The 27,808-nt window shown below is 35.6% G+C and overlaps 1 protein-coding gene across 1 annotated transcript in view; it reads left to right on the top strand.

The window, feature by feature from the left end:
* CHM (CHM Rab escort protein) overlaps positions 1-27,808 on the top strand; it is a 221,307-nt gene that overhangs the window by 181,723 nt on the left and 11,776 nt on the right. Inside the window, exon 14 of the mRNA XM_043459787.1 lies at positions 22,075-22,173. Coding sequence (XP_043315722.1) covers positions 22,075-22,173 — 99 coding nt within the window. The remainder of the gene's footprint in view (positions 1-22,074; positions 22,174-27,808) is intronic.

Genomic DNA, 27,808 nt, shown 5'->3' on the forward strand with positions numbered 1-27,808 from the left:
TTTGCCTGCTTCATTCTGTACTCCAAGGCCAAATTTGCCTGTTACTCCAGGTGTTTCTTGACTTCCTATTTTTGCATTCCAGTCCCCTATAATGAAAAGGACATCTTTTTTGGGTGTTAGTCCTAAAAGGTCTTGTAGGTTTTCATAGAACCGTTCAACTTCAGCTTCTTCAGTATAACTGGTTGGGGCATAGGCTTGGATTACCATGATATTGAACGGTTTGCCTTGGAAATGAACAGAGATCATTTTGTCGTTTTTGAGATTGCATCCAAGTACTGCATTTCAGACTCTTTTGTTGACCATGATGGCTACTCCATTTCTTCTAAGGGATTCCTGCCCACAGTAGTAGATATAATGATCATCTGAGTTAAATTCACCCATTCCAGTCAATTTTAGTTCACTGATTCCTAGAATGTCAGCGTTCACTCTTGCCATCTCCTGTTTGACCACTTCCAATTTGCCTTGATTCATGGACCTCACATTCCAGGTTCCTATGCAACATTGCTCTTTACAACATCGAACCTTGCTTCTATCACCAGTCACATCCACAACTGAAAGAGATGGGAATACCAGGCCACCTGCCCTGCCTCTTGAGAAACCTGTATGTAGGTCAGGAAGCAACAGTTAGAACTGGACATGGAACAGACTGGTTCCAAATAAGAAAAGGAGTACGTCAAGGCTGTGTATTATCACCCTGCTGATTTAACTTACATGAAGAGTACATCATGAGAAATGCTGGACTGGAGGAAGCACAAGCTGCAATCAAGATTGCTGGGAGAAATATCAATAACTTCAGATACGCAGATGACACCACCCTTATGGCAGAAAGTGAAAAGGAACTAAAAAGCCTCTTGATGAAAGTGAAAGAGGAGAGTGAAAAGTTGGCTTAAAGCTCAGCATTCAGAAAACTAAGATCATGGCATCTGGTCCCATCACTTCATGGGAAATAGATGGGGAAACAGTGTCAGACTTTATTTTTGGGGGTCTCCAAAATCACTGCAGATGGTGATTGCAGCCATGAAATTAAAAGATGCTTACTCCTTGGAAGGAAAGTTATGACCAACCTAGATAGCATATTAAAAACAGAGACATTACTTTGCCAACAAAGATCCATCTAGTCAAGGCTATGGTTTTTCCAATGGTCGTGTATGGATGTGAATTGGACTGTGAAGAAAGCTGGGCGCCAAAGAATTGATGCTTTTGAACTGTGGTGTTGGAGAAGACTCTTGAGAGTCCCTTGGACTGCAAGGAGATCCAACCAGTCCATCCTAAAGGAGATCAGTCTTGGGTGTTCACTGGAAGGACTGATGCTGTAGCTGAAACTCCAATACCTTGGCCACCTAATGCGAAGAGTTGACTCATTGGAAAAAACCCTGGTGCTGGGAGGGATTGGGGGCAGGAGGAGAAGGGGACGACAGAGGATGAGATGGCTGGATGGCATCACCGACTCGATGGACATGAGTTTGGATAAACTCCAGGAGTTGTTGATGGACAGGGAGGCCTGGCGTGCTGCGATTCATGGGGTCACAAAGAGTCAGACACGACTGAGCAACTGAACTGAACTGAACTGAACTGAAGGAATGTAGACAAAAAAAGTTTGTCCTTTCCTCCTCCTCGAGAATTCCAGATCCCTATCTCCACTTTGAGAGCCCTCACCCCTTTCTCCTCCTTGATGACCCTGGAGTTCTTATCAATCTTCCTAGGAATTGACTCTCTGTCACAGATGTAGAAAACAAACGTGTCGGGGCAGTGGTGGAAGTTAAGGTTGCTCAGTCATGTCCAACCCTTTGTGACACTATGGACTATACAGTCCATGGAATTCTCCAGGCCAGAATACTGGAGTTGGTAACCTTTCCTTTCTCTAGGGAATCTTCACAACCCAGGGATTGGACCCCGGTCTCCCCCATTGCAGGCGGATTCTTTACCAGCTGAGCCACAAGGGAAGCCCAATGGGGCAGGGGGTGAAGGGAGAGAATAAATTGAGAGATTGAAAGTAACATATACATATTGCTATATATAGAATAAATAGCTAATAAGGACCTCTCTGTAGCACATATCAATACTCTGTTAATGCCCTATATGGGAGTAGAATTTATGAAAGAGTAGATATAGATGTATGTATAACTCACTTGGCTCTACTGCAGAAACTAACACAATGTTGTAAATCAACTGTACGCCAATAAGAAAATTAAGTTAAAAAATAAAAAGTAAGCCTGATAATTTCACCATAGGAAATTAAATAAATAAACATTAAGGGTATCAACCCTTTGTCTTATGTATTGCAAGTTTGTTTCTTGGTTCACTAAGCATTTTTTAAAACATAGGTTAAGTAGAGGGCATTACCCTAGGTCTTGGGAATAAGGCAGAAAATGATAAATAATTCATGATCTCCAAAAGCTTTGATTTTATGGGGGAAGAGCAAAGTAACAACAAATAAGCTAAAAATGAAAACAAAAACACAGTAAGCAAAGCATAGTAGGGTAAACTAAGGGTGCAAGCAATGAATATTAAAGGGAGAAGCCATTGTGGTCTAATATGATCTACGAGTTCTTCAAGAAAATTATGGAACATGATCCTTGCCTTAAAAATGGTATATAAGAAACTTTGTGGGGAAAAAAAAAAAGAAACTTTGTGGTTTCATGTTAAGTATAATGATAATATAAAGCTTGCTTATATAAGTTTTATGTTATCAGTAAATTTTTTGAACTAATTTTGTATTGTGAGGGATGAGCATATTTGTGTTTATATATACACATGCACACACATATGTGTGTATTTATAAGTACATCAGTGTATTTATAGGTAACAAATTCCAGAGAGTATATGCCAAATAATGGTTATCCACTACATGATGTTTAGTGAATGTTTAGTGGATAAGAGTGGTTATCCCTAAATGATGGGAAGACAGGTAAACTAACTTTTAGGGTTTTTTGGTTTATTTACCTTGATTTTCTGATTTTTCTACAGTATGAATTAAAAACAGATTTAACTGTTTATGCCACAAGGATAAAGGATCATATAATAGTATGACCAAAATTTAACATACTATACCAGATGTTCATTATAATTTTGACTGTGTACAGTTGAATCCACAGTTTGAAGTGTTTATTTCCAGTCTGCTACAATACAAATGGAACACCCTCAATGCTCCAGATTTTGTATGTATGTGAAAAAGCCGCCTGTAAGGTTTGGTGATTTATAGTTTAGTTTTTTAACAGTGAAATACTTTAAAGATACATTGTTGATGAGCAAATTAGCTTGTTTGTAAGACATACTTGTAAAAAAAATTATGGCTTCTAGAGAAAAAAATAGAAATTGTTTAGTTAAAATTTAAGTCTTTTTTAATTGAAATATAGTTGATTTGCAATGTTTCATAAGTTCAGCAAAGAGATTCAGTGATTCTTTTTCAGATTCTTTTCTAGTATGGGTTATTACAAGATATTGAATATAGTTCCCTGTATGATACAGTCAGTCATTGTTAAGTCTTTTTTACTTTAAATTTTGGGTTTTATTAAAGTCTAACTCTAGTATAATCAATTCTTCATTAGCCATTGCAATCTATATGTGAAGATTTATTTTCCTTTTAATGATGTTGTTGATTTCAAAAGTGTTTTTCTCCATTTAAGTAAACATGAGAAGACAAAGGAATTTAAATTTGTCACAGATACTGTGCTCTTAGCTAAGGAAGATTTTATGTTATTTGTGAGCACATACTAAGTACTTGTTGACTAATTCTGGTACTGAATTCATTGTTACCTCTGTTCAATATCTATTGATCAAACTCTCATTTTTTTTTAATCACTAAAATATTGTAAAGTAATTAGCCTCCAATTAAAATAATTAAATTAAAAAAAATCAAACTCTCATTCTTGAATTAGCACTAACTTTCACTTTCTTCCCGCTAAGAACAGGATAGACATTTTAGACCTTTTATAGTATAATTCATGGTTGACCAGTACTATGGTTTTCTGTTGTTTAGTTGCTTTGTACTTTATATTATTAGGTTGGTACAAAAGTAATTGCAGTTTTGCATTGTTGAACTTTGCCGTTTGAGTTTGGAATACATTCTTAAATAAGTGTGGTTATGTTATACATCATTTTAGTGTGCATTTCTTGCTTTATGTTTTTTTGCTAATGACTTACTACTTGCTGTGTGTTTTATATTTATTTTAGAATAGGGAAATGATGTTAGACAAAAAGCAAATTCAAATGATTTTCATATTCAAGTTCAAAATGGATTGTAAAGCAGCAGAGACAACTCACATCAACAATGCATTTGGCCCGGAAACTACTAACGAACATATAGTGTGGTGGTGGTTCAGTAAGTTTTGCAAACAAAACAAGAGCCTTGAAGATGAGGAGCACAGTGGCTGGCCATTGGGAGTTGACAACAACCAACTGAGAGCAATCATCAAAGCTGATCCTCTTACAACTATACAAGAAATTGCCAAAGAACTCAGTGTCAACCATTCTACAATGGTTTGATATTTGAAGCAAATTGGAAAGGTGAAAAAGTTTGATACGTGGGCGCCTCATGAGCTGACTGATAATCAAAAAAATTGTCATTTTGAAGTGTTCTTTTATTCTATGCAACAATGAACCATTTCTTGATTGGATTGTGTCATGCAACAAAAACTGGATTTTATACAACCAGTGATGACCGGCTCAGTGGTTGGACTGAAAGAAGCTCCAAAGCTCTTCCCAAAACCAAATTTGCACCAAAATAAAGTCATGGTCACTATTTGGTGGTCTGCTATCTGTCTGGTCCACTACAGCTTTCTGAATCCCAGCAAAACCATTACATCTGAGAAGTATGCTTAGCAAATCGATGAGATGCACCAAAAACTGCAGTGCCTGCAGCTGGCATTGGTCAATAGAAAGGGCCCAATTCTGCTCCATGACAGTGCCCGACTGCACGTTGCACAGCCAACGCTTTACCAGTTGAAAGAATTAGACTACAAAGTTTTGCCTCATCTGCCATATGCACATGACCTCTCATCAACCAACTAACACTTCCTAAAGCATCTTGACAACTTTTTGCAGGGAAAATGCTTCCACAACCAGCAGGAGGCAGAAAATGTTTTCCAAGAGTTCGTCAAATCCTGAAGCATGGATTTTTACACTACAGAAAATAAAGAAACAAATGTGAAGATTGTAATGGTTCCTGATTTCATTAATAAAGATGTATTTGAATCTAGATCAGTTCAGTTCAGTTGCTCAGTTGTGTCTGACTCTTTGCGACCCCACAGACTGTAGCACATCAGGCCTCCTTGTCCATCACCAACTCCTGGAGTTTACTCAAACTTACTTGAGTCTAGTTATAATGATTGAAAATTCACAGTCCAGAACCACAATTACATTTGCACCAACCTAATAAATAGTATTCAATTGCTATATTGCATTCAGTGAAGTATACATAAAATTGATTTTGTTATCTTTGTTAAAGACAATCTTAATGTTTTAGGCATTGTGAAATAAGCTAGAATATATAATTTTCTCAGTGTTTTCAATTTGTGTTTTAATTTTTTATAAATCACATGCTTTAGACTTTTTAATTCTTCTTCTAATGCTGTGTCAGTACTGTAGCAGCACCATAGTCCTAAGTATGTGGCAAATACTTTAAATTCACTTTCACCTTTAGTCTCCTTAATTTAACATTTTTCATGGCTTATATTTGGCTTGATTTAGAATTTGTAAAACTGTAAGTGTGCAATTGAAATTAATCTTCATACGGTATGGGGATGGTGTTTATGAAAGGTAGTTGCAAGGCAACTAAATAGTTCAGTTAACAAGAAAGATGCATTCTAATGATACAGTATTATGTTGCAGTTAAAAACAATCTAGGTTTAAATCCCAAGTCTTTCTAGTTTGATTGACTTTAGGCAAGTTACTTAATCTTTACCAGAGCTTCCTTATCTATAAAATAGGGATGATGGAAGTACCTACCTCTGGATTGTTATCAGAATCAAATTCATGTGAATAGTGTATGGCACTTATAAGTGTTCAATATATACTACTTTTCACTTAAATACTGATCACCAGAGTTAGAGAGAACTCTAGGAATCATAGAGATGTGTTCCAAAAGTTGGACACATGTCTTGGTGAGCTGAGCCAGTGATTATCTTGTATTTATTTCAGAATAATTTCCTACTTGAGGCTTCCCAGGTGGCACTATTGTTTAAAACAAACAAACAAACAAAAAACACTACAATATTGTAAAGTAATTAGCCTCCAAGTAATAAAAATAAATGAAAAAAAAAATCCACCTGCCAATGCGGAAGACGTAAGAGATGAGGGTTCGATTCCTGGGTCAAGAAGATCTCCTGGAGAAGGAAATGGCAACCTCTTCCGGTATTCTTGCCTGGAGAATCCCATGGCCAGAGAAGCCTGGCGGGCTATAGTCCACAGGGTCGCAACAAGTTGGATATGACTGAAGTGACAGCATAATACAATATCCTAGTCAAAAAGTAGACTTCTGATCTATGTACAGACCAGAAATGGCTAGCAGAGATGCCGAAACTGGGGATACCTATTGTTCAAAATGAAAATACTTTAAGTGATTTGTTAAATGAATTTTCATTACAATGAAATTGATGCTAAACAGGAAAAGCTTGAGAGCCGGTTAGAAATACCCATTAGCTTGTAAATACTGGTCAATGTTACATTGTTTATTTAGTACCCAGTAGGGTGCTGTAGTCTCCACAAATACTTTCTTTTGAAATGTATCCTTTTAGGATTGAAATTTATTAGGGTTGGAGTTTTTAAATAATTAACCTTCCTAGCGTGTTTCACACATTTCCTTCACCATACTATACTGAATATATGAAACATTTTAACCTTTTTCTTTTCTCTCTTTTGGTTTTCTGGTCCCAACTGTTTTCTTTTTTTAAGTTTTTATTGGAGTATAGTTAATTTACAATGTTGTGTTATTTTCAGTTGTACAGCAGAGTAAATCAGTTATGTGCATATATATATATACACACACACACACACACACACACACACATATATATATACACACACACACATATTCACTCTTCTTTAGATTATTTTCCCATATAGGCCATTACAGAGTATTGAGTAGAGTTCTCTGCTATACAGTAAGTCCTTATTAGTTATCTATTTTATATATAGTTGACTTTTTTCTTATAATTTAGGAATATTATGAACATTATTTATTGTATTTCCTTGTAATCTAGCAATGCCCTTAAGGCCTGTTGAAGTGTTTAGGTCTACTTGTTCCTATGCTAAATGCCCCTGTTCTGTCAAGCATTTATCATTTCTTGCATCTACATTTTGTATGTCTTCCTCCAGCTGTTTTCATACAGCTGTCAGGATGTTCTTTCTGGCAGCTCTTTCCACTGACTTCCCTTCCCCCTTATTTCCTACTTGGAATCTGCAGAGGGCCAGAAAAGTTAGCCAAACTGGTCATGTTAGTCTGTGCATATTATAACATCTACCTTGGGTGCTGAAGCCTTTTTTTTTTTTTTAGTGGGGGTGCACACTTCCTATTTCTTGATGGTAGATAAAAGACTTCTGAATAAATGAGGTATTACTGTATTTGTTATATAAACAGTGGTCAGTATTAGCTAAGTGTATTTGATACACTGATAGCAAATCTAGGTTAGTCTAGTTATTTTATCTTTTTAAAGTAGTAACATTATATTTTTCTAAAATCTATAAGTCAATTTAACTTCCCTTCCCTACAGATAATTTGGTTCAGGTTTTAAGTTTGTTGAATATTTGAAATTTACTTATTGTGTTTTCCAAAGGTAAAGTATATTTTTTGTATACATAATGCATCTTTCAGAACATACCTTACATCTTTATTTTCTACTCATCCTTCCTTATATCCTGCTGCTGCTGCTGCTGCTAAGTCACTTCAGTCATTTCCAACTCTGTGTGACCCCATAGACGGCAGCCCACCAGGCTCCCCCATCTCTGGGATTCTCTAGGCAAGAACAGTGGAGTGGGTTGCCATTTCCTTCTCCAATGCATGAAAGTGAGAAATGAAAGTGAAGTCGCTCAGTCGTGTCCGACTCTTTGGGACCCCATGGACTACAGCCCACGAGGCTCCTCCATCCATGGGATTTTCCAGGCAAGAGTACTGGAGTGGGGTGCCATTGCCTTCTCCACCTTATATCCTAAATTATTCTAATTATTTTCTTTTAAAATAATTTGTAAATGTGCAAAGCATCATCTCTGTAGCCCTTCCATTTGACAGTTTCACACTCTTTACAGTGCTTATTCGTATCCTAAGCCACTTGAAATCTCTTTTTTATAAATAATCCATCAATAACAGCTGTCTTATTCTGAGATTTGATATTACAGGGTGTTGTTTATCTGTGACATTATTATATATTTATGAATACATAGTGTGAATATATCGGAGAAGGCAGTGTCACCCCACTCCATTACTCTTGCCTGGAAAATCCCACGGCCGGAGGAGCCTGGTAGGCTGCAGTCCATGGGGTCGCAAAGAGTCGGACATGACTGAGCTACTTCACTTTCACTTTTCACTTGCATGCATTGGAGAAGGAAATGGCAACCCACTCCAGTGTTCTTGCCTGGAGAATCCCAAGGATGGGGGAGCCTGGTGGGCTGCCGTCTATGGGATGGACACGACTGAAGTGACTTAGCAGCAGCAGCAGCAGTGTGAATATATATACATATATGTATTATATATATATATATATATGTATATATATGTATACTTGATAATCAAGAATTTTATGTAGGTAGTTACTTGTTCAGTTGTGTTGGATCCTTTGCCATCTCATGGACTGTAGCCCGCCAGGCTCCTCTGGGATTCTCCAGGCAAGAATACTGGAGAGGGTTGCCATTCCCTTCTCCAGGGGATCTTCCCTACCCAGGGATGGAACCCAGGTCTCCTGCATTACAGGCAGATTCAATGTAACCTGAAACTTATTACTCACTTGACAATACTTCCCATGTAATTCTGCGTTCAAAATTAACCTAATTAGTGTAATATCTCTCTTTGGGATTTTTCAGGGGCCCTCTGAAGCAACCCAAAGTTAGCTAGAAGTCAAAAGTGCTTCATTAGAATGATTCACGAAATTTTTCAACAAATATCAAACAGATTTAGAACACTCAGTCAGATAGGATTATAGGTCATTGTGAAACAATAGCTATTCACTTAACCTAAGTAACAATAAAGGATTTCAGAACAGATCATTTAAGAGATAAAGAAACTTAAATTTATTATCAAAGGCAGTTCAACACATGAAGAAAAGATGTCTTCTTCACAGAGAGAAAAGCCAAATTCAAGTTTTTGCACCAGCTTAGGTTTAAGCTCATTTAAAGATAAACTTAATTAAATTTATTTTAAACTTAGTCAGTCCTGACCATGCACAAAACTTTTCTCAGGGTCTACTTTCCACAAACCTTCTTACCACTTTCTGTACCCATTACTTTGTTCTCCCATCCTGAAAGAGCTACCTGAGAGTCAGACCTACTTCCTTTTCCCCTCATAACATCCAATTCCATTCTTCATACCTTTTTTACTGAAAACATACATTCTATTTTCCTTAAGCAACCAAGAATTGACATTTATATTAGCATTCTGTAGATTGGTGCACATAAATACCAGTGATAATTTCTAAAAATATTTGCTTTCTTATAGAGAAAATCTCAAGATGGCACCAAACATTATTCATTAATAGTCCCAAATCTCTTTAGATTCTCTGTAAGAGAAAATTAATGTTTAGTAATAAATATTTCAAACTCTTATTTTATTTGGAAATGACCTAACTATTCAATAGACTTTTCATCACTTAGTTTACCACAACCCTTAGAAATTCAAGTTACCTCAATCTGGAGAGACTGTTTTAGACAGACATTCCTAAAGCATACTTATTTTTAATAGAGTTTATCTATCTAAAAGTTCATATCTTATTTGCATTTTTTAGAAGTTTCTGTACTTGAGGAACTTTCTTTGTTGACAGTCTTGTAACAGATATAATAATATTTAACTTATATTAAACCTAGGCACAATGAAAATATTCTGCCTAATGTTAATGATTCTTAGACATGTCTATATTATAGATCAACAAACAAACATTAATACCAAGTATTTAATACTGAATATTCCCTAGTTCACATGAACCTGAAATTCATTTAGGTTAATTTCTGTTGTGTTTAGAATTATTTGATTTAAAAGCACTTACTTTTCTTTAGGCCAGTTAGATTACAGCTCATTTACAAACTGATCTCAGCAATATTATCCAAAAACAAAGACACACACTGAAGCATACGTAATTACAGAGATCTCTTAGTTTTCTGTTTGAGATTTAAAATGTCTCTCTACCCTCTCCCCACTTTTTTTTTTTAGCTTGAATCTCTAATTTGCCCAAGAGTAAGGTCTCAGGCAAACTGGGCTGTGTATTTCAAGGACATGGCAAGGGTTAACTTCAAGCTTTTCCCTAGGCAGGCCTTTTAAACAAGCTAACTAATAATGAATGATGTTGAGCATCTTTTCATGTGTTTGTTAGCCATCTGTATGTCTTCTTTGGAGAAATGTCTGTTTAGTTCTTTGGCCCATTTTTTGATTGGGTCATTTATTTTTCTGGAATTGAGCTGCAGGAGTTGCTTGTGTATTTTTGAGATTAATCCTTTGTCTGTTTCTTCATTTGCTATTATTTTCTCCCAATCTGAGGGCTGTCTTTTCACCTTACTTATAGTTTCCTTTGTAGTGCAAAAGCTTTTAAGTTTCATTAGGTCCATTTGTTTAGTTTTGCTTTTATTTCCAGTATTCTGGAGGTGGGTCATAGAGGATCCTGCTGGATTCCATGTCGGAGAGTGTTTTGCCTATGTTCTCCTCTAGGAGTTTTATAGTTTTCTGGTCTTACATTTAGATCTTAATCCATTTTGAGTTTATTTTTGTGTATGGTGTTAGAAAGTGTTCTAGTTTCATTCTTTTACAAGTGGTTGACCAGTTTTCCCAGCACCACTTGTTAAAGAGGTTGTCTTTTTTCCATTGTATATCCTTGCCTCCTTTGTCAAGATAAGGTGTCCATAGGTCATGGATTTATCTCTGGGCTTTCTATTCTGTTCCATTGATCTATATTTCTGTCTTTGTGCCAGTACCATACTGTCTTGATGACTGTGGCTTTGTAGTAGAGTCTGAAGTCAGGCAGGTTGATTCCTCCAGTTCCATTCTTCTTTCTCAAGATTACTTTGGCTATTCGAGGTTTTTTGTATTTCCATACAAATTGTGAAATTATTTGTTCTAGTTCTGTGAAAAATACCGTTGGTAGCTTGATAGGGATTGCATTGAATCTATAGATTGCTTTGGGTAGAATAGCCATTTTGACAATATTGATTCTTCCAATCCATGAACAGGGTATGTTTCTCCATCTGTTTGTGTCCTCTTTGATTTCTTTCATCAGTGTTTATAGTTTTCTATGTATAGGTCTTTTGTTTCTTTAGGTAGATATACTCCTAAGTTTTATTCTTTTTGTTGCAATGGTGAATGGTATTGTTTCCTTAATTTCTCTTTCTGTTTTTCATTGTTAGTATATAGGAATGCAAGGGATTTCTGTGTGTTAATTTTATATCCTACAAGTCTACAAGCAATAAATGCTGGAGAGGTGTGGAGAAAAGGGAACCCTCTTACACTGTTGGTGGGAATGCAAACTAGTACAGCCACTATGGAGAACAGTGTGGAGATTTCTTAAAAAACTGGAAATAGAACTGCCATATGACCCAGCAATCCCACTTCTGGGCATACACACTGAGGAAACCAGATCTGAAAGAGACACGTGCACCCCAATGTTCATCGCAGCACTGTTTATAATAGCCAGGACATGGAAGCAACCTAGATGCCCATCAGCAGATGAATGGATAAGGAAGCTGTGGTACATATACACCATGGAATATTACTCAGCCGTTAAAAAGAATTCATTTGAATCAGTTCTAATGAGATGGATGAAACTGGAGCCCATTATACAGAGTGAAGTAAGCCAGAAAGATAAAGAACATTACAGCATAAGACAAGTGCTCGGGCATGGTGCACTGGGAAGACCCAGAGGAATCGGGTGGAGAGGGAGGTGGGAGGGGGGATCGGGATGGGGAATACGTGTAACTCTATGGCTGATTCATATCAATGTATGACAAAACCCACTGAAATGTTGTGAAGTAATTAACCTCCAACTAATAAAAAAAATTTTTTTTAATAAAAAATTAATAAAAATAAATAAAAACAAAAAAAATAAACAAGCTAACTATTTTTAATTACATATGCAATAAAGAACTGATTCTGCAGTTCCCAAGAAATAAAAAATTTCACTTTAATCAGTTTTCTCTGGAGTCTAATATCATGGTGATACTGTCTTTTTCTTTCTGTGGTCATGGTCTCGTCAGTCAGTTAAGTCGCTCAGCCATGTCTGACTCTTTGTGACCCCATGGACTGTAGCACACCAGACTTCCCTGTCCATCACTGACTCCCAGAGCTTGCTCAAATTCATGTCCTTCAAGTTGGTGATGCCATCCAACCATCTCATCCTCTGTCGTCCCCTTCTCCTGCCTTCAGTCTTTCCCAGCATCAGGGTTTCTTCCAATAAGTCAGTTCTTCGCATCAGGTGGCCAAAGTATTGGAGTTTCAGCTTCAGCATCAGTTCTTCCAATGAATATTCAGGACCTTTCCTTTAGGATGAACTGGTTAGATCTCCTTGCAGTCCAAGGGACTCTCAAGAGTCTTCTCCAACACCACAGTTCAAAAGCATCGATTCTTCGGCACTCCACTTTCTTTATAGTCCCAACTGTCACATCCGTGCATGACTACTGGAAAAACCGTAGCTTTAACTAGACAGGCCTTTGTTAGCAAAGTAATGTCTCTGCTTTTTAATATGCTGTCTAGATTGGTCATAGCTTTTCTTCCAGGGAGCAAGTGTCTTTTAATTTTATGGCTACAGTTACCATCTGCAGTGACTTTGGAGCCCAGGAAAATAAAGTCTGTCACTGTTTCCACTGTTTCCTCATCTATTTGCCATGAAGTGATGGGACTGGATGCCATGATACAAAGGGCAGAAGTAATACCAGACCTGCATAACCATCCTCTACTGTGTCACCCTGCTACTGTACATTACACTTGTCACTTTTAAGTGCATACATTTTTATTGATGTGCAAATTCTGAGTAGAAATCCCACTTCTCGTGTGTTTCAAAACAACAACTTGTAAGAAGGCAGTATCTTATGTGAGAAATGGGTATTCCAAACCCAATTTTAAAGTACCAAAAGTGTGTTGTTATTTCTACTTTTGTGTTGAGTAACATCTGACTTCAGTTTCAGATGCTCTTGTTTCAGTAGTGCTGGTTGTGACTGGCACTTGATTCGCTAAATTTTTCAGTTATTACCCTTATGAACTAAATGAATTAAAGCTTATTTTGCAGCTTCTTTTTTTGATTAAAGGATAGTTGGTTTATAATGTGTTCTTTACTGGGGTACAACAAAATGATTTAGTTTTAGATGTGTGTATACACACACACATATATATATACATACAAACACATATATACACCTTCTTTCTCAGATTCTTTTCCATTATAGGTTATTGCAAACTATTAAATATAGTTAACTATGCTATACAGGAAGACCTTGTCATTTATCTGTCTTATAATTCATAGTGTGTATCTGTTAATTCTAAGCTCCTAATTCATCCCTCCCCCACCATTCCCCTTTGGTTTGTTTAAGTTTGTTTTCCATGTTTTTGAGTCTGTTTCTGTTTTGTAAATGAGTTGTTTTTTGTCATTATTTAGATTCCTCTATAAAGTGATATCATATGGTATATATGTTTATTTGACATACTTCACTTAGAATGATCATCTCCCAAGAACATCCATGTTGTTGCAAATGGCATGGTTTCATTCTTTTTCGTGGCCAAGTAATATTCCATTGTGTATATATACCACAACCTCTTTATCCATTCATCTGCTGATTAAAATTTAGGTTGCTTCCATGTCCTGGCTATTGTAAATAGTGCTGTAGTGTATACATTGTGATGCATGCATCTTTTTGAATTACTGTTTTCTCCAAGTACATGCCCAGGAGTGGGATTCCTAGATCATTTGGTAGCTCTGTATTAGCTTTTTAACGATCCTCCATACTGTTCTCCATAGTGGCTATACCAATGTACATTCCCACCAACACTGTAGAATTCTCTCCAAAATTTGCTATTTGTAGATTTTTTTGACGATAGCCATTCTGACCAGTGTGAGGTAGTATCTCATTGTAGTTTTGAGTTGCACTTCTGTCATAATTAGTGACATTGAGCATCTTTTCATGTACAGTTTGGCCGTCAGTATACCTTCTTTGGAGAAATGTCTGTTTATATATTCCATCCATTTTTGATTGGGTGTTTTGTTTGTTTCTTTTGTTATTTAGCTGCATGAGTTGTTTGTATATTTTGGAGGTTAATCCAAAATTGTCAGTTGCTTTGGAGGTTAATCCAAAATCGTCGGTTGCTTTATTTGGAAATATTTTCTCCCATTCTGAGGGTTGTCTTTTTGTCTTGTTTCTGGTTTCCTTTGCTGTGCAAAATCTTTTAAGTTTAATTAGGTCCCATTTGTTTGCTTTTGTGTTATGTTCATTACTCTGAAAGGTGAATCAAAAAAGATCTGCAATTTATGTCAGAGAGTGCCTATGTTTTCCTTTAAGAGTTGTGTAGTATTATGTATCATTACATTTAGGTCTTTAACCCATTTTGAGTTTGTTTTTGTGTATAATGTTAGAGAATGTCCCTGTTTCATGTAGCTATTTAGTTTTTCCAGCACCACTTATTAAAAAGACTGTCTTTTCTCCATTGTATATTCTTGTTTTCTTTGTCATGGATTCGTTGACCATAGGTGCATGAGTTTATCTCTGGGCTTTCTTTTTTTTTTTTTTAAGCTATTCAATATTATTTTTTTTCCATTTATTTTTATTAGTTGGAGGCTAATTACTTTACAGTATTATAGTGGTTTCTGCCATACATTGACATGAATCAGCCATGGATTTACATGTATTCCCCATCCTGATCCCCTCTCCCACCTCCCTCTCCACCCGATCCCTCTGGGTCTTCCCAGTGCTTTCTATGCTGTTCCATCGATCTATATTTCTGTTTTTGTGACAGTGCCATGCTGTTTTGTTGACTGTAGCTTTGCAGTATAGACTGAAGTCAGGGAGCCAGATTCCTCCCACCTCATTTTTCTTTCTCAAGATTGCATTAGCTATTCAGAGTCATTTGTGTTTCCTTACAAAATTCAATTTTTTTTGTTCTAGACATGCGAAAAATGTCAGTGGTAGTTTGATAGGAATTGCATTGAAACTGTAGATTGCTTGTGGTGGTATAGTCATTTTCACAATATTAATTCTCCAGTCCAGGACATAGTATATTTCTCCATCTGTTTGTGTCATTTTTTTATTTCATTCATCAGGTTCTTATAGTTTTTGGAATGCAGTTCTTTTGTCTCTTTAGGTAGGTTTATTCCTAGATATTTTATTATTTTTGATGCAGTGATTAATGGGATTGTTTTCTTAATTTCTCTTTCTGATCATTCATTGTTAGTGTATAAGAATGCAGGAGATTTCTGTGTATTCATTTTGTATCCTGCCACTTTACCAAATTTGTTGAGGAGCTCTCATAATTTTCTGGTAGCATCTTTAGGGTCTTCTATGTATAGTATTATGTCATATGAAAATAGTGACAATTTTACTTCTTTTTGTGTTTGAATTCCTTTTATTTCTTTTTCTTCTCTGTTTGCTATGGCTAGGACTTCCAAAAATACATTGAATAAATTGATGAGTGTTGACTTCCTTGTCTTGTTCCTGATCTTAGAGGAAATGCTTTCATTTTTTCACCATTGAGTATGATGTTACCTGTAGGTTTGTCATGCTGCTGCTGCTGCTAAGTTGCTTCAGTCGTGTCCAACTCTGTGTGACCCCATAGACAGCAGCCCACCAGGCTCCTCTGTCCCTGGGATTCTCCAGGCAAGAATACTGGAGTGGGTTGCCATTTTCTTCTTTAAGGTCTGTCATATATCATCCTTATTATGTTGAGGCAGTTTCCCTCTATGCCAACTTTGTGGAGAGTTTGTCATAAATGAGTATTGAATTTTGTCAGAAGCTTTTTCTGCATCTATTGAGATGATCATATGATTTTTATTCTTCAGTTTGTTAATGTGGTATATCACATTGATTTGCATATATTGAAGAATCCCTTCATCCCTGGGATAAAGCCCACTTGATCATGGTGTGTGATCCTTTTAATATGTTGTTGGATTTGATCTGCTAGTATTTTTTTGAGAATTTTATGTCTGTGTTTATCAGTGATATTGGCCTGTAATTTTCTTTGTTTCTGATATCTTTGTCTGATTTTGTTGCCAGCGTGATGGTGGCCTTGTAAAACGAGCTTAGGAGTTTTCCTTCTTCAGAAAATTTTTGGAAGAGTTTTAGAAGGATAGATGTTAAATTTTCTCTAAATATCTCATAGAAATCACCTGTGAAGCCATCTAGTCCTGAACTTTAGTTTGTTGGAAGTTTTTAAATCACAGTTTCAATTTCAGTACTTATTGTTAGTCTGTTCATATTTTCTGTTTCTTCTTGGTTCAGACTTGGAAGATTGTACCTTTCTAAGAATTTGTCAGTTTTTTCTAGGTTATCCATTTTATTGACATAAAGTTGCTTGTAGTAGTCTCTTGTGATCCTTTGTATTTCTGTGGTGTCTTTTGTAACTTCTCCGTTTTTATTTCTAGTTTTATGGATTTTATCCCTTTCACTTTTTTCTTGAGGAGTCTGGCTAGAGGTTCATCAATTTTTTTTTTTTAATATTTTCAAAGAACCAGCTTTTACTTTTCATTGATCTTTTCTATTACTGTCATTGTCTCTATTTCTTTTATTTCTGCTCTGGTCATTATGATTTCTTTCCTTCTACTAATTTTGGATTTTTCTGGTTGCTTTAGGTATAAGGTTAGGTTGTTTTGAGGTTTTTTTGTTTGTTTCTTGAGGTTGTATTGCTGTAAACTTTACTCTTAGAACTGCTTTTGCTGCATCCCATAGGTTTTGGGTTATTGTGTTTTCATTGTCATTTGTCTCTAAGTATTTTTTATTTCCTCTTTGATTTTCAGTGATCCATTGGTTGTTTAGTCTCCACATGTATGTGTTTTTTACAGTTTATCTTTCCCTGTAATTTGTTTCTAATCTCAATGTTGTGGTCAGAAAAGATTCCTGATACAATCTTAATTTTCTTAAATTACTGCAGCTTGATTCGTGGCCTAGTGTGTGATACATTCTAGAGAAGTTCTATGTGCACTTGAAAAGTGTACTCTGCTGCTTGTGTATGAAATGACGTAAAAATATCAATTAATTCCATCTGATCTAATGCATCATTTAAAGCCAGTGTTTCATTATTGATTTTCTGTCTGGGTGATCTGTCCATTGGTGTAAATGGGTCATTAAAAAGTCATCCACTATTGTGTTACTGTTGATTTTCCCTTTTATGGTTATTAACCTTTGGCTTATATATCAAGGTGATCCTCAATTTCCGTAAGTAGTGATGTTGAGAATTTTTTCATGTGCCTGTTGACCATTTGTATGTCTTCTGGAGAAATGTTTATTTAGGTCTGCCCATTTTTTATTGTTTGTTTGTTTGTTTGTTTTTGATATTGAGCTGTTTGAGCTTTTCATATGTTTTGGAAATTAAGCCCTTATTGGTCACATCATTTCAAATATTCTCCCATTCCATAGGTTGTCTTTTCAATTTGCTTGTGATTTTCTTTGCTGTGAAAAATTTCATAAATTTTATTAGGATATTTTGCAGTTTCTTTAATTCCAATACAAAGGTAAATATATTGCCAAGAGAGGAATTTGTGACAGAGAACACATTTTGTCATCTTTTATACCATTAAGCCTTTATTCCTATGCTGAGCTGTGTTCAGTCATGTCCTACTCTTTTGCGACCCCATGGACTGTAGCTGACCAGGCTCCTCTGTCCATGGGATTTTCCAGGCAAGAATACTAGAGTGGATTGCTGTTGCCTTCTCCAAGGGATCTTCCCGGCCCAGGGATCAAACCCAAGTCTCTTGTGTCTCCTGCAATGGCAGGTGGATTCTTCACCACTAAGCTACTTGGCCAATGAAAGTAAAAAGGAACTTAGTTTATAAAAGGTAGATTCAGGATTTAAACCAATTTTCAAGTCAATTATAATCTCACATGATACCAGTGGGCAACATTTCCAGTCCTATTGCATCTTCCAGAATCTTGTTATATTTATTAACTGGTACTAATGAATGTAATACTTTTAGGAAAACAGTTGGCCCACTGATCTAATTTGTGATCATTTTTAGCATTTATTCAGCAAGTTAGTTTGATAGAAAAGAATTAGAATTGGTCACAGAATAGGAAGGAGCATTTTACATAGAGATCCAAATTTTAATAGAAATATGACATGTTCTGGGTATGGTTTTGTGATTATTCTAACCCCTTAAGGTCTTAAAGCCTTTTTGCTCATGTACCCCTCAAACACTTAGAAGTTGGCCTATATAATTTTTCATCATAAGATTCAAATAATTACCAAGAATGTAGTTTCTAACAGTACAAATGTTGATGTGGCATAATAAAACAGTAACATCACCCCTTTAAATATATTCAATGGGATTTAAGTATCAGAAATATTTGATTGCCACTATCACCCATTTCAAATAATTAATGGAAATAGATTTTTTAAAAATTTCTTAAGACAGTAAGCTTCTCAGTATTAAAAAAAACTGTCTTCTGGATTCAGTAATTCCAATTATTATTTGTGTAAAATTAATCAAACTCTCATAAATACATTACAGTTTTGATAAATGATTAAACACAAATTAAATTTCTTGAAATACATTGCTTAATAAAGTGGAAGGAGAGGAAGTTGAGCATTTAGACAATGACTTTCTTTGAGTTATTTTTGTTGTTGTTGTTCAGTTACTCAGTTGTGTCCAACTCTTTGCGACCCCATAGACTACAGCACACCAGGCTTACCTGTCCTTCACCATCTCCTGGAGTTTCAAACTCATGTCCGTTGAGTCGGTGATGCCATCCAACCATCTCGTCCTCTGTCATCCCCTTCTCCTGTCTTCAGTCTTTCCCAGCATCAGGGTCTTTTCCAATGAGTCAGCTCTTTGTATCAGGTAGTCAAAGTATTGGAGCTTCAGCATCAGTCCTTCCAATGAATATTAAGGGTTGATTTTAGGATTGACTAGTTTGATCTCCTTGCAGCCCAAGGGACTCTCGAGTCTTCTCCAGCACCACAGGAGTTATTTTACCTTGTGAAAAGTCCTCTTGTATCTTTATACACATACCAGTTTAAAGATTGCTGCCTTAAGTTACTTGCAGCATCTTCTACAAGATATTATTACAATTACTCAACATCATTTAGTGACTGAGAGTGGGCAGACCATGTGGACTTGAATTTCAGCTCTGAGCCTCAGCTCTTCCTTTTACTAATTGCAGACTTTGGGAGATCTGCTTAACTCCACTGTTAACTCTTACCTGTAAAATGAAAATAGTGATTGACTGTTGCATGGGTAAAATGAAATAATACATCAGACATGCTTAGGGTAGTGTCTGACATATGAAAGTTTGCTGTACAGTAAATTCTGATAATCTTTTCAATTCTTTTGAGAATTTCATGTAAGTATCTTAAAGCGTCTGTGAGCATTTCTCAGGCAGATTTAAATAATTTAAGGATTATCCACTAATACTCTCCTTACTTCTATCCTGATTGGTCAAATAATTTTTCACATTTTGTACAAGAAGCTAGTAAAGTTTTCCTATGCATGTATATGCATACATATATTTGTATGCACACATATGTCTTCTTAAGACTGTGAATACTTAATGTCTACTCATGGTAGGGAAGCAAATGTCTACTGATGGCAGGGAAGCAAATTGTCTTTACCCACAAATATTTGTTAAACACCCATTAGAAAAGTGAAAGTTATATTTAACAAAGAAGAGGAAAACTGACTCTAAAACTTGCCCTCACTAAAGACTTATGAGATGTATGAAGATTAATAAGCCAATTTTGAAAGTAATTTGAATTAAAAAAAGAAAATTGCAACCTCTCTGATTTGAAAAGAAGCAGTAAATTCAAAGTGACCCAAAGAAGAAAGTAATATAGATAACAGGAAAAGCAGGTAACAAGAAGCAGGAAGAAAAAACAGTTGTTCACACCTTAAAATTGTAAATCATTTATTAATAATAATGTAGCATCTAAGCAGAATCAAGGTATATATATTAGCATTCAAATTATGGGTGTCTAATTTTGTCTTCTAGAATTGTAATAAAACGTGTTAAGTACAGATGCTAATCTGACTTTATTGCTAGAAAATTTTGCTATCATTACATGAACTAAACTCTCTTACATTGTTAGGAAACATAAGGATTTAGTTACTTGGTGTATTTCTTTTATATATCCTGATTTACAAAACTAGTAGTTTACTATTAAGATATTTTGTAAATATACTTTTTAATTTATATTCATATTCACCTGCTTTTCCTCTAGTACACATTAATTGAATAGGAAAGAACTGGAAAATTGAGAACTTTGATGTGAATGTTAGTATTTTGTGAGACTGAGATGAGAGACAGGACAATTTCTGTTGAGTGTTACATCAGAGATTTCTACCTTTATAGTTATATATTCTGTTTAATTCAGAATTTATCTAGGGACTTTAAACTTCCCACCAAAGTTATATAACAGTTGAAAATTTTAATTTCATTAGGAATAATTTTGTTGTGAAGGTTGTTTACCTTTTTAAGTAATTAGTAGCATATATCTGTCAATATCCCAGAACCAATGGGAATCATTATTACATTCATATAGAAACATTGCTTAAATAGGATGGGTATTTTATTGGCCATACATAAAACAGGAACTTCCTTAGAATATCACTTTAATTGGTAAACCGGGAAAAAATACTACAAAATTTGATTTTAGCTCACATGGTTATTAAAAGTCCCTCTATGCTTAGATATATTTAAAGAGAATTCTATTCTGATGTTACACTTCTGTTGTAAACTTTGAACTATCTTCCTGAGGTTTAAAAAAGTCTACTAGCCTAAAGTAAACTTTTAGAAAAGAAGCACATGTACTTCTCTACTAGGGTTTTAGGAGCAGGAATGTCTCAGTTCTTATACTTTTCTCTAATATGTATTTTCTTCTTCCATAGTTCTTTTCTGCCCTAAGCCCTTTCCAGAACCAAAGAATTACTCTCATTTAGGGATCCCCTTAGTTCTTCCTTTCAGTACATAGACCCTTTTGTCCTTCCTTTACCCTATGTATTAATATGTAGGCCTTTAGGAATTCTAAGTGCCTTATGCTGCAGTATTTCACTTCTGTGAAGGGCCTTTTTGTACTTGATATTCTAACCCAAACATTCTTTGAGGTCTAGGCCTCATGAATCTGTAAATGCAAAACAAAATGATTTGGAAATCCTGAAAATATTACAGACTGTTTTGACTTGTGCCATATTATAGACTTTTAAGTATATGTATGATTTAAACTAAGCTAACAGTGTTCCCCAAAAGCTTTCTTAGAGAACCCTATAATGAATAGATGGTTTGTTCTTAACTTATCAGTAAAGTTTGCATAAATGGTCTTTTCAGTCTGAAGAATATGAAGTGTGTTCTCTAAAGTAAATAGATAGTCCACTTTTAGTCTTTTTTTTTATACAATATTTTGCTTAGCAATCCTTTATCCACCCTCGTTGGGACTGTTTTAAGGATAGCTTAAGCTCTTTCTATGAACATTTGGTTTCCTAAGCTTTTTTACTGTGCTGATTTGACAAAACCATCCACTGGTACTTCTTGAGTCTCAATATGCTCCCTCTTAGTTAACAAGTATTTTCGCTATACAGTTAACACACATAGCCTATTGCTTTGGTTTTTACATGTCCCCATCACTAGATTATAAACTTCTTAAAGGTAGGGGCCATGACTTACTTGACTCTCTTCCCCCATGGCACCAGCTTAGTGCCTTGAATATTAGTATACAGTGAAATTTGTGATATGCAGGAACTCAAAATATTTTTTTTTAAACAGATTTGGTTCATTTGACTTGTACATCTTCTAAAACAGCAAGAGAAGATTTAGAACCAGTTGTGCAGAAATTGTTTACTCCATATACCGAAACGGAGATAGGTAAGAACCATAATCAGTGATTCATGGTGGAAAGGTAATGTGACCACTTTACTCTTCTTAGAGATATCTTGAAGGTTTCTGTAGCCTGAACTGAAATATTTTGTATTCAGCACCAGTACTTACATGTTTTACTAGGATGATTAAGCATATTCTCTTCCTAAAAATGGGGTAGTGTCTGTAAGGATAAAGGAAAATATACATCTCACACACAATGTATATATTAAGTGCAAAATTATACATTTATGTGTGTACATACTTGCATAGAAAAAGACTGTCAGGAAATCTGTCAATCTTGGTGAAATTATAGGTAATTATTTTTTAATTTTCTTTATTTTATAGATGTTGTACAGCAAGCATATATTCCTTTATCAGAACATGTTTTCTTAATTTATTAAGAAAAAAAACTTGGTTCGACTGAAAGATTAAACTCTTAATTGGCAAATGCAGGAATCCTTCCTGACCAATAATTGTCTTTTAATGTATTGTATGTTAGTGATGTGATATTTAGCTTTCAAAATATATGTATATCACTTTGCTACTTACTCATGGTGGAAAAATGCTTTTCAGCCATAAATTTTGTAACTTTTCTCCCCACATCATAGGGTAGTTCTTATAGATATGAATGGAGCAAATTGTAGTGAATCTTGTGTATAATTGATCAAAACATAGCCTAATGGATCTTACTCATTTATATGAAGTGATGGTGATTTTCTTTATAGGATTAGCATGTCCAGTTGAATTCTGGCCAGTTTCCTCATTGATTCATATGTCTTCATTTTCTTTGAATGCTATGTTTGTTCAGGCAACAATTTATTTACTCCCTACTTATTGTGTTTCCTTTTAGTTCATCTCCTGTGTGTCTTGCTTGTTTTCTTTGCAGAGATAGTGCATAAAGGGGCATTTACATAGGAAAACAAACTGATCATTCTGAGGAGCTAATATCAATATAATTAATTTCATTTTGAGCTGCCTGAATCAAATCCTGCAACCTGAAAATTTATTTCACTTTAGTTTAGAATTTAATTTGTTCCATATTTACTTTCTTTAATTAAACATCTCATATAAATATTAGTATTATTGTTTAAAATTTTATTGCAGAGTTATGGTACACAATAATATTCTTAACTGTAATATGAAATCAGTTTTATCTTTGGCTTTAATTACCTTGCTTATAAAAACTCTGAATTCCTTTTTTCTGAGGTTTTTCATAATTTTTTTGTAATTCATTGTGTGGTGGTCTCAAATAATACACTAAATTTGAGTCTTGTGTCATTGCTCTTCATTTTATAAATGCATATAATTTTCTTTTTTAAAAGTCAAAATGGGGAAATTACATGTTCATTCCTTAGCATCTTCTAGCCATTTTAGATTTTTAAACATTAATCTTAATGGTTAATGTGATCCCATTTTGAAATGATGTATTGTTCAGAACCTGAGTGAAATTCTTCAGTAAGAACTATGTGCTCAGAGGGGTCGTCAGGTGCACTGAGGCACTGAAAAGCTAGTTTTCACTGACACATAGGCCTTTTTATCATCAGGATGAGGTAGTGGTCATATTTTAATTAAAATGTCAGAACAAATACTGTTGGAGTTATTGAAAATGAATCACCAGATAAAGTGAGCACTGGGCCATGGCAGGTCAAAGAGGCAAAGTCACCTGGAGAAGAGAACTCAATTCATTTTCCTGCCTAAATGAGGAAGAAGGAACTTTATGAACAATATGAACTTTTAATACATTAAAGCACATTATTCTCTGTAGCAAAAGCCCCTGTTTTCACAGATTGGTGGCTTGTATTGTTAATGTTTTAATTATCTGACAATGATATGAAACTTTATGCTTTGGAGCTTTATAAATATTGTGTCTTAAAATGCATGCCAGAAGAATAACATTATTTAAATTTATTTTCTTTTTATTTAAGTTCTATGTTCTGTGTAGTGTTGTGCTTCATAAGCTTCTGTGAAAGTCAGCCTAGTCACTTTAATGAAGTTTATTTATTGTAAAAGGTAATGTTCTCTTCTCAAACACAGTACTTCTTTTCCTTTGTATCTGAAAAATTCAATGTCCATGTGAAGGTATGCCTTCTATTCTCTCTCCTTCTTCCTTGTTCATGTTTAAGGTTTCTGCTGGAGCTCTTATCATATGCTGTGCCTTAAAGAAGCAGTTGTAGTAATACTTCCAAGAGCCCTACTTCCCAGCCTCCTTTAAGAACATCAGAGATCTCTAAATTCTTCCCTGCTTCACAGTGTAAGGACATTTCAGATGTTTTATGCTTAATAAACCTGATTCTATGAGTGAGAAAATGAGGTGATTGCTCACCATTCATAGGTGCATTAATTCTTCAATAATCCATGCATGCGTGCATGCTCAGTCGCTCAGTTATGTCTGACTCTTTGCCGACCGCATGGTCTATAGCCCGCCTGGCTTCTCTGTCCATGGAATTTTCAGGCAAAAATACTGGAGTGGGTTGGCATTCTTCCCAACCCAGGGATCAAACCCATATCTTCTGCGTCTCCTGCATTGGCAGGCAGATTCTTTACCACTAGCACCACCTGGGAAGTCCCTAGATTCCATAATATCCTTCTAAGCACTAGTAGAATTTTCCTAAGTATTACTTATTTTACTCAGAAAATTAATACTTTTCCATACAAACTGAAGCAGGAATTTCATTAGTACAGTATCTTCAAATGTGTGCAATGTAGTATCATGACTTGTACCATCTTCTTTCTGTTTTTCCCTCCATTGGGCACAACATGTGGAGTTACCTCATTCCATCTCATTCAGTTCCTATCTCAAAAAGCAGCACTACCTAAAAACAGGAATTCCCCTTATAGATGTCATTTTGAAAAAGGTGATGAGGGTATTCAGAATTGCTGGACTGAGAAGTCAAATGCCTTATCTTAATTCCTTTTTGTATTTGCTGTGTTGAGTCTAGGTGGTATCTGTAGTAGTCTCCTACTGTCTTGGTCTCATGTTAGCTATGTTGCTAAAGTAGTTCACTCTCTCCCTAAACATGACATGCAACTGTAGACTATTTGTTGCTTTTATTTGGTGTGCCATTGTTGATTTTTCTTTGGGCTACTTTGTTCTGTACTTGCCTCAGTTTAATTTGTGCAAGATTTTATTCTAAATTACCTATTCCTTGTTTAGTCTTTGTACAGTCTAATTGAATGAAATGAGCTTTTACAGAAAACCAATTCTATTTCTGGCCAAGTGATGTATTCCTATCCAAACCTTGGCAGCTTTAATATTTTTTGACAATTGTGCACTGCACAATTGCATGTTATTTTTCCAGCTCTCTGCCTTCAAGCTGGCCTCAAAGAAAGATGAAGCAATTATATGTTTCTTTCAGGCTTTTAAGGTCAAAGCCCAATAAGTCCCTTGTATCTAGATCATTTATCTTCAGCTTATGTTAACTTTTCATCTTCTTGGTTTCTTTTCAAAGCTTCAACCTCTATGAAATTTCTTTCCTAAATTGATTGGATTATTCATTTTCCCCAACTTGTATTCAGTGAAAGCCCTCCTCTGAGCTGGAACTTTCATAAAATATAAGATAAGCTCTCTTAGTATATGCTTAGAAATGGAATGAGCAATATTAAGGGACTTCCAGATCTTAGCCCACTTTTCTTCAATGCTCCTAGAGTCTGGTTTCACAAGTGATAGGCGCTATGTTTAATTATCTTCTGTAACATTTAATGAAACTAAACTCACCAATAAACTTACCAAGAGCCGTATGGTTTTAGCTGTGAAATATGAGTATCTTATGTTCCTTTATTTTGTTAGTAAGTAGTCTTTGCCATCTACTGTGTGCTTACACAAAGCTGGTGATACCTTAGACTCATAGATCTTGGCATTAAAAACGGACATCTTAAAGAATCAATTCATCCGGAGTTTCTGTGTCCTATCACATTAATAATTATGGATTATTCAGAATGAACAAGGAAAAGAACATATTTGGTATTCTTATAGTGGAGATATTTTGAGTTAAGTATAATAAATGCCTGTTTGTCCTGAATTGGGGGATGGGACATTCTTTTTAACTGAATACTACAATTAGCTAACTTTTCTACACTGATTATAAATTAACAAATAAGATTTAATTAACTAGATAATTATACCTTTAGAATTTTCTTTATGATTCCCATAGTGCCTCATGGTCTTGGATAATTGTCATGTATATCCATTATTACCATTATACAGAATTTGAGTTTTTCTTCAAATATGGGCTAAGAAAACACTGTAGTCAATAAATACATTAACAGTAATGTTTTCTGTTTTCAACCAAAGAAAATGTAATTATAACATTTCCAAGGAAGAGTGGCATAAACATAATTATTAAGATAGCAAAGAATGTTGTTGTTCTGTTACCAAGTCATATCTGACTTTTCGCAACCCCATAGACTGCAGCACACTAGGATTCCCTGTCCCTTACCATCTCCTAGAGTATGCGCAAGTTCATGTCCATTGATTCAGTGATGCCATCCAGCCATCTAATCTTCTGTCCCCTCTTCTCCTTCTGCCTTCAGTCTTGGATGGCATCAAGGTCTATTCCAATTAGTCATTTGTTCACATTAGGTGGCCAAGTATGGGAGCTTCAGAGCTTCACCTTCAGCATCAGTCCTTCCAAAGAGGATTCAGGGTTGATTTCCTTTAAGGTTGACTGGTTTGATCTCCTTGCTGTCCATGAACTCTCAAGAGTCTTCTCCAGCACCACAGTTTGGAAGCATCATTTCACAGTTTGAAAGCAAGGAATAGGCTTTAGTTATTGAGATTAATAACATTTAATAAAAATATCATACTATGATTGTACCTGAAAACAGAATTAAAATTAGTTCAAGAATTACTCATTAAAAAAAAAAAGAATTACTCATTGAATATCTGTTGTATACTACACTCTGTATTCACTTCAGTTCAGTTCAGTCATTCAGTCGTGTCTGACTCTTTGCGACCCCATGAATCACAGCACGCCAGGCCTCCGTGTCCATCACCAACTCCCGGAGTTTACTCAAACGCATGTCCATCGAGTTGGTGATGCCATCCAGCCATCTCATCCTCTGTCGTCCCCTTCTCCTCCTGCCCCCAATCCCTCCCAGCATCAGGGTCTTTGCCAATGAGTCAGCTGTTCGCATGAGGTGGCCAAAGTACTGGAGCTTCAGCTTCAGCATCAGTCCTTCCAATAAACACTCAGGACTGATCTCCTTTAGGATGGACTGGTTGGATCTCCTTGCAGTCCAAGGGACTCTCAAGAGTCTTCCCCAACACCACAGTTCAAAAGCATCCATTTTTCGGCACTCAGCTTTCTTGACAGTCCAACTCTCACATCCATACATGACCACTGGAAAAACCATAGCCTTGACTAGTTGGACCTTTGTTGGCAAAGTAATGTCTCTGCTTTTTAATATGCTGTCTAGGTTGGTCATAACTTTCCTTCCAAGCAGTAAGCGTCTTTTTAATTTCATGGCTGCAATCACCATCTGCAGTGATTTTGGAGCCCCCAAAAAAAAAGTCTGACACTGTTTCCACTGTTTCCCCATCTATTTCCCATGAAGTGATGGGACCAGATTCCATGATCTTAGTTTTCTGAATGTTGAGCTTTAAGCCAACTTTTTCACTCTCCTCTTTCACTTTCATCAAGAG

This window comes from Cervus canadensis, chromosome X, assembly GCF_019320065.1.
Source record: "Cervus canadensis isolate Bull #8, Minnesota chromosome X, ASM1932006v1, whole genome shotgun sequence".
Classification (NCBI taxonomy): Eukaryota; Metazoa; Chordata; class Mammalia; order Artiodactyla; family Cervidae; genus Cervus; species Cervus canadensis.